Source organism: Pteropus vampyrus, unplaced genomic scaffold, assembly GCF_000151845.1.
Source record: "Pteropus vampyrus isolate Shadow unplaced genomic scaffold, Pvam_2.0 Scaffold520, whole genome shotgun sequence".
In the NCBI taxonomy this organism is placed as follows: domain Eukaryota; kingdom Metazoa; phylum Chordata; class Mammalia; order Chiroptera; family Pteropodidae; genus Pteropus; species Pteropus vampyrus.
Window position 1 is genome coordinate 19,937 of NW_011889301.1, and position 7,913 is coordinate 27,849.

Here is a 7,913-nt window from a genome sequence, read left to right on the forward strand (position 1 = left end):
AATTTAGAAATTTTAACAACTTAGAAATTGTCTTTTAACTGCTTATAGCTTGAATCCCTATTTAAGTTATTTACTGTAATATGAATGCCACGGATATGGCCTTTGTTCCAGCACCTACCTCGTTGTTGTAACGAGGTTATTCAATGTTCTCTTTCCACTGCTTTAAATGCCAGCTCTGATATGTACTATGTTCTTTTTTCCTAGACTTAACTTTTATTACACCAGGATCAGTTTTTAAATATTTTAGCAATAACATACATATTAATATAGACACATTGCTATGCATTTTCAATTCTTTTCTAATTATTACTAAAAGTTTTTGCTAGAATAAAAGTTGGAATTGTTCCTTTAGGTTTAACGAACAAAATATATAAATGTCAAAGAGAAAAAACACATAGAAAACTTTCTGAGAATCCTGATAGGACTTTAATTTTGTTTTCTTCTAGGAAACTGGTATTTATTAAAGATTTTGTACCTTGATTCACATAAATTGCACTAACTTGCCAGTAACATTAATCTTTTTTTCTTGATAATCGAAATTTATTCTCTATCTTTTGATCATTGTCATATAAAATAACCTGTTACAAAATATCAACCAAGAAAAGTGTGCATGTGTTAATATATAAGTATTTGTATACATATATATGTAAAAAGACAGTCCTAAAATGTGTTCAGTTTCTTAATTTGGCCCCTAATTTCAGAACCGTGTAAATAAATTTTAAGCAAGTTCATCCCTAGATTTGTGTGATAACCATTTTCTTTTTGACTAGTGTGTACTTTCAAGTATTATTTATGCAAGACTGAACGGTTTGCTTGCTTTTTCTTTTTTTCCCCAGAGATAAACTCCAAAGATTACAGATATTATTCTTTTATGTTAATGACAGACTCCATTTCCTAAGTATTTAGTACATTTCAGTTTTATTCACAACAACTGTTTACAGTTGTAAAGTTAACTTTATATCAGAACCCACGAAATGAGGGCCTACATCACAAATCTAAACCTAAGTCAGCCTGAAGTATGGGTCACATGTCACTGTCAAGGAAACCTAACACACACCAATCACAATCCTCCAACGCAACTTTTGCTAACTTACTTTACCCTAGAAAATAGGGACCTGCTTTATAAGGAAATCTCTGACTTCCTAGCCAGTCACACTCTGTTGCCATGTTGCCTCTTGCAACATTATAAAATATGCTCTTGCACAAAATCCCTCAGAAGAGTGCTCCACGGCTTGTTAGGTACTGTATGCCCCCATTCCATGGAATCTTCTCCTTTGAATAAAAGACATCAAACTCATTACTAAATTGTTTTAGTTTTGGCATTCGGCTTGTATATCTACTTCCTTGGCAGCTCTGAGTTAAAAAGCACGCTTTTGAACAGTTCAAAAATTTCCCTCTAAAAACTTTATATTACAAAATTTCCAAACACATAGAAAAGTAGAAAATAGTAATATCAAATGCCCATATTCTAGAGGTAGAAATTCCTAAAAATTTTCCTATATTTAATTTTTCTGGTTATTTTTAAATTTCAAATATACAATACACTACTAAGTACTTTAATATGCATCTCTAAAATAAGTAAATTTGTCTACATAATCCCGGTGTTATTATCACAATTAACAAAAGCAACGTTAACTTCCCTTAATACCAGTTCCATATACAAATTTCCCCAATTGTTCCCAAATGTTTTGTTTTCTCCAACGAGGATCCAATCGAGAAGCACACATTCTATTTGCTAGTATGTCAAATTTTAACCCTTAATGTCTGGTGCTGTGGTAGAACCTGCGTCCCCGTTATTAGTACAGACTGTTACAACATTTTATTACTCTCTAAGCACACACACACCCAAACACACACACACACACACGAGTTTGCGAGCGGTCGAGGGGTGGGATACGGTGGGTTTCACGGGAAATGTAGTCTTGAATGTCATGGATTATTGCGCAGCATTCTGGGACTGGATAGCCTGGGCTTCTCGCTGCGCATGTGCAGCCAGGCCCACTTCCCTGCTCCCGCCCTCTCCAGCCTCGCGGATGAGGAGGCTTTACAAGTCAGGTGAGAGTGTTAGTGGTGTGGCCTTCTTCGCAGCTGAACAGCCAGCACGGAGATCTTAACTTATGCCCGACGGAAAAGAACAGGAAGTCCCGGAATCTCACTCCGAAAGCGCGATCGCTGCTGCCTAGCCCGGAGCCAGGCTTGGAAGTAGACCTGGGAAAGGCGGAAGGGAGCGGACCGCAGCCCCGCCGTCTCCAAGGACGCAGGTAGGGCTGAGTCCCGGTCAGAAGATGCTAGGTGCGGGCGGGGTGTGGGAGCTGAGTGCAGCCGGCCGGGGGGTCGGGCGGGGGATACCTCTATTGCCTATGGCGGCGGCCCGTCGGCGGCCGGAGGGACGTCCCTGTTTATAATATTGATCGTGAACCTGATACAGAGTGCGCCTGGGCCTTGGGTCTGTGGTGATTGGCCGAACTTAGGAGCCAGAAGGACCTGGTAAATTCCGCCCCTTTTCACTTGGGCACGCGTCAGGTTTCTCATTTGAAATAATGATATTAAGAAAAACTGCTTTGTGGCGTTGTTCAGAGAGAACTCATAACCTGTAAAGCAGGGGTCCCCAACCCCCTGGGCCACGTATGGCCTGTTAGGAACTAGGCCGCAGAGCAAGAGGTGAGCCAGTGGAGGTGCTGCTGGGGAGCTAAGCTTCATCTGTATTTGCAGCTGCTCCAGTGCTAGCATCACTGCCTCAGCTCCTCTCAGATCATCTGGCTTTAGGTTCTCATAGGACCCCGAACCCTACTGTGAACTGTGCATGCCAGGGATCTAAGTCGTGACCTTCTTATGAGAATCTAATACCTGATGATCTGAAGGGGAGCTGAGGCGGTGATGCTAGTGCTGGGGAGCAACTGCAAATATAGTTTAACATTAGCAGAGAGGTTCGCATAATAAGTCACTTGCTTGCAAACTCCTATCAGAACCCTATCAGTGAGTGACAAAAAAGCTGCATCTGGTGGCAAGCTTTATAGTGGCCAGTGAGTTGATGTACTTCTGCTGTACAGCCACATCTGGTGGCATCTGATTCTGCATTATGGTGAGTTGTATATTTCATTATATATTACAATGTCATAATAGAAATAAAGTGTACAATAAATGTAATGCGCTTGAATCATCCTGAAACCAACTCCCTCTCCCATCTGTGGAAAAATTGTCTTCCATGAAACCAGTCCCTGGTGCCAAAAAGGTTGGGGACCGCTGCCGTAAAGCATTTATTTAACCAAATGCTAGTGAGCACTAATAAGTACTAGTTAATAAACCAACATGTAATGTTGGCTCCCATCATATTTGGAAGACAACTTTGTTTTTCTTTAGCATTTCATTTAATACAACCACTTTATTTATAGATATATCATTAAAAACTAAGAAAATGGGCTCAGAGGAATGAAATTACAGACTCAAAATTACAAAGTTGAGGAAGTTAGGATGCAAATACAAATATGCAAATACAGATACTCCCAAATTCAGATTATTCCTAAGTCCTACCTACCTAAAACGCAGTGTTGCAGCCTTCACAGCACTAGCAGAGTGACTTGCACCCAAATCCCCAGGACTAAGATTGTAAAGTCAGTGTGAACTGAATCTCACTCTGTGACAAGTGTATTTATTCAGAGATTTCTGGCATGTCTCCAAAGCCTCTGGGTAAGATTAGGCTCTTGGCACTTCCTGCACTGTCCAGGCTTCCTCTGTCTTCAGAAGGCACAGTATGACATACTAGTGCAGTGCTGTCCAATAGATAAGGTGAGCCACATATATAATTTTAAATAGCCTAGAAGCCACATTAAAACTAAAAAGAAACATGTGAAATTAATTTTAAGAACATATAGCAGGTCCTTGAATAACAGCATTTCGTTATAACGCTGATGAGGGGGAAAAATCGATTCCTGGCAGGGTCACTGCCTGTTGTGGAGTTTGCGTATTCTCCCCACGTCTGCGTGGGGTTTCTGCAGGGATTCTGGTTTCCTCTCACATCCCAAAAATGTACAGGTTAGTTTAATTGACGTGTTTATATTGTCCCAGTTTGAGTGAATGGGAGTGTGTTGTGAGTATACCCTGCAATGGAAAGGTGTCCTCTCCAGGGTGGGGTGCCATTTTGCATCCTGAGCTGCCAGGATAGTCTCTGGACACTTGAGACTCTAAACTGGAATAAATGGGTTAGGAAATTATTATCTTTTTAAAATTAATCTTTCTTAAATACATGTATAGCTCACATATATTTCAGTGTTTAGTATTAGAACTGTTTTTGGTCTTTATTTCAAAGTTCGGTGATGTTTTCATGACCAGAATTATGCTGTAAGAACTTAACTCTTGTTTATATCAATTAGCCTGTGGTAAAATTGGTTTTGTTATATGTCATTTCACTTAAAGTCGCAGTTTCCAAGAACCTGTCAATGATGTTAAGTGAGGATTTACTGTATTGTGTTTATCTTAATATATCCAAAATGTTATTTCAAAATGTGACACTAGTCACAGCCTAACAATGGGATGTAGCTAGTGGCTACAATAATGGATAAAACAGTTCTAAAGAATTCAAAAAAGAATCAGGTTAAGACCCTACACCAGTAGTTCCCAACTAGGGTGATTTTGCTCCCCAGAGGACTTTTGGAAATGTCTAGAGATGTTTTTGGTTGCCACAACTGGAAAGAGGATTGCTACTAGCACCTGGTGGGTAGGGGCCAGAAAGCTGCTAGACATCATACAATGCACGGGACAGCACCCCATGACAAAGAATCACCCAACCCAAAATGTCAGTAGTGTTGAAATTGAGAAACATTGCTCTCAATGAAAGTTTCTAAAGTTACTAAAATGAATTTGTTTCCTAGGCCTAAGTCTCAATGTCTCTGGAACAAAGCAGCTCTTGTGTGGCAGGAAGGAGAGAGCTCTGCAGACAGGAGTCCCACTTGGAAGAACAACATCTGACAGGGACCACCCTCACCAGAACTTCAGAACATATGCAGGAGAAACCAGAAAGGAGCAGGTCCTGATTTGCTCCACCAGAAGCAGTTCTTAATCACCTTGTCCAGAGAGAGCCAGACTTGGTGATGTCACCATATCCAGAAGCCATTACAGACTGTGTGACAGTGGAAACTATGGACTAGAAGGTGGTGAGCTGGGGTTGAGAGGGATGGGTGACCATCACGCTGCACAGATAAAGCCACAGCCAGAGCCAAGGAAATTCTGTCTTCAGTCCTTAAATAGTCCCCCATTTTTTCATTCCAGATTCTGAGCTACTCTCATACCATGCCCATCTCATGTGGCATCCAGAGATATACGGAACTTCCTTTATCCTGAACATGTAGAATCACAGAATGATAGTATAGGAAGGGATTTCTATTTCCAACTCTTAAAAACTTAAAAAAATATTGAACCTGAGATGTATGTCCCCTGGCACTGAGGACAGAGCTAGGAGCAAAGCCCAGTGTTGTTAAGTCACTAGTAGTCTTTCTGAGAAATCGCAACAAATTAAAACAAAAAGTTTTAAAAATATTTAATCATTAAGCATCTTATCTTTTTTTTTTAGAGTTTTCTGTTGATTTTCTAACTCAAGGTGTAAATATTAATAAGATATTAATATTAATCCTGTTTAATTTTTTGTTAATTACAGGGGACATACATTTTTTTAAATCAACAGGAAGATGATTTACAATTACTCAATGAAAAAGCAAGGTTACATCTATGTGATCATATTAGAGACATATATATTCAGGGAGTGCTGTTTCTGTAGTGCTTCCTGGCCCTTCTCAAGGGTCAGTGGAACATTTTTCCATAGGGAGGCCTTTTTGCCAGCCAGTGTGATGAGATTTTTAGGCAAGCGAATGCAGAAGCTCACGAGATTTCTCATGACTCTGTTCCTCTTTCCTTACCCCCAGCTTCTCTACACTCTCTCAACAGCAGCAGAAAATGAACATATTTCAGGTGAGTTATTTATTAATTTTTTTTTTATAATGGATTTTATAGGTGGTTAAGGAACTTTCCACTGACATGGAAAAATAGAAATGTATCAGCATCATCCAAGGAAGATAGAGAAAAGCGGATGAATAGCACAGCAGAGTTCTCATGCAGATAGATGCAGGTCCGCTGATGTTACAGATTTTCCAAAGTGCAACTGCAAATTTCTGCAGATTTTTCTGGTAGTCATGGTAGAGAGTCAGATAGACAGTAATAGTTTAAAGATTTGCATTATGAGAAGCTCAAACCAAACATTCCTCATGGAATCTATAAAGCTATCAAAGTCAGGAAAAATGTCTTTCTGGGTATTCATGTAGGTGATAGAGTAAATCTTTCCAATAATGGCCCTGAAATAAATGTAGGATTCTTTTACTTGTTCCTCAGTAGAGGTAGAGGGCTTGCTGCCAAAGCAGAGCTTTTGTTAACAACAGTTGTTCAGGAAACTTTTTAGAAGTTGAGGTAGACATTTTTCTGATGATCCTGCTGAATTCAAGAATAATACTTAGAATAACTGGAGGCTGGCATGAATGACTTATACATTCATGTCTTAAAGATATCTCTTCGTAAATATTTCTCTCAAGTACATGTCATAAACAAGTTGTCAGCAGACAGGTCTAGCAAATGTTACTATACTTTCATTTACACTTCAGTTCACTGTATGAGGCTTTGATGTCTCTCCTCATATCCTGTAACCTGCACTTATTAGTGACCTAATTACAGTCAATTCCAGTGGGCCTTTCCTAGTCCTTACTTTACTAGACCTGTGTGCAGTGCCTGACTGCCCCTACTCTGCTCCTCTGGAAGATCTCTTGTGTTAGTATCCTCTGCTGCTGTCCTGCCTCGTTTTTCTTTATGGAGTCATTTTCCTTCTCTTGCCTTTTCACATGTCTCATCCACAAATTTCCATTACTTCTCACTATTCTTATAACTAGTATTCTTGACTCATTTCATCCTCTCTTTGGTTTTAACCTTGATGTATTTGCTGGTTCTCTCAAATGAGGCTCTGCAGCCCACCCTAACCAATGGCACTTTTTTGTGATGATGGAAATGAGCTGTATCTGCACTATCCAAGGTGGCGGCCACTAGCCAGGTGCACGCACCCACCTCTTTCTTCACCTCCTCAAGCACATCTTCCACATGGGTTGTTCATCTAAATGCTTAATGAGGTAATGTTTTGTCTCACCTGTGTGTAAATCATCTCAGTGGCTCCTTACGCCTATGTAATACAATTCCCACTTTCTCAGGATGACCAATTCAGGCTTTTCTTCTTTTTACTTTATTTCTGCTCTGCCTTTTTTGACATCTATTTATTGAACAGCCAGGATGTTCCAGGAAATTAACATGTGCTATAGTTACAGTTTAAATAATACAGATACTTTTCTTTCTTAACAGTGTTCACAGTCTAGTGGGAAATATGACATTTAAAAAATCCAGAATGTAACTTTATTCTAAAGCAAAACCAAACCTCATTTAGTTTCTTAGACACATCGTACTGTTCCTGACTCTGCTGCACATCACGTTCTCATTGTCTCCTCCAGATCGACCTTTAGAACTGTATCCTCATTCTGTTCACCTGGTGCTATGGCCTGAATTTTGCCCTCCCCCCACACAAAGTTATATGTAGGGTTTTAGGAGGTAATTAGGTTTAATGAGATCATAAGGCAAAGACCATGTGAAGACACAGCGAGAAGGGGCCATCTGTAAACCAGAAAAAGAGCCTCATCAGAATCCAACACTTCTAGCCTCTAAAACTGTAAGAGAATAAATTTTTGTTGTGTAAGCCACACAGTCTATAGTACCTGGTCATGGCAGCCTGTACAACTAAGATACCTGGCTCTTTACTTTCTTTTTCTTCATTTAATTTTTAATTGTGGTAAAATACAGATAACATAAAATTTACCATCTTAGCCATTTTTTTT

General features: G+C 39.7%; 1 protein-coding gene across 9 annotated transcripts in view; it reads left to right on the forward strand.

Annotated features, from left to right (window-relative positions):
• The first annotated feature begins 1,989 nt into the window (after positions 1-1,989).
• The window catches only part of ZNF510 (zinc finger protein 510), a 24,699-nt gene continuing 18,775 nt past the window's right edge, over positions 1,990-7,913 (forward strand). For 2 of the 9 annotated variants that reach the window (XM_023525043.1, XM_023525051.1), the window contains exons 1-3: positions 1,992-2,261; positions 4,869-5,150; positions 5,916-5,961. In XM_023525043.1, coding sequence (XP_023380811.1) covers positions 5,947-5,961 — 15 coding nt within the window. In that variant the 5' untranslated portion in view covers positions 1,992-2,261; positions 4,869-5,150; positions 5,916-5,946. Of the gene's footprint in view, positions 2,293-2,893; positions 3,083-4,868; positions 5,151-5,915; positions 5,962-7,913 lie in introns of those variants that run through there. The other 7 variants (XM_023525046.1, XM_023525049.1, XM_023525050.1 and 4 more) reach the window with 7 other exon arrangements.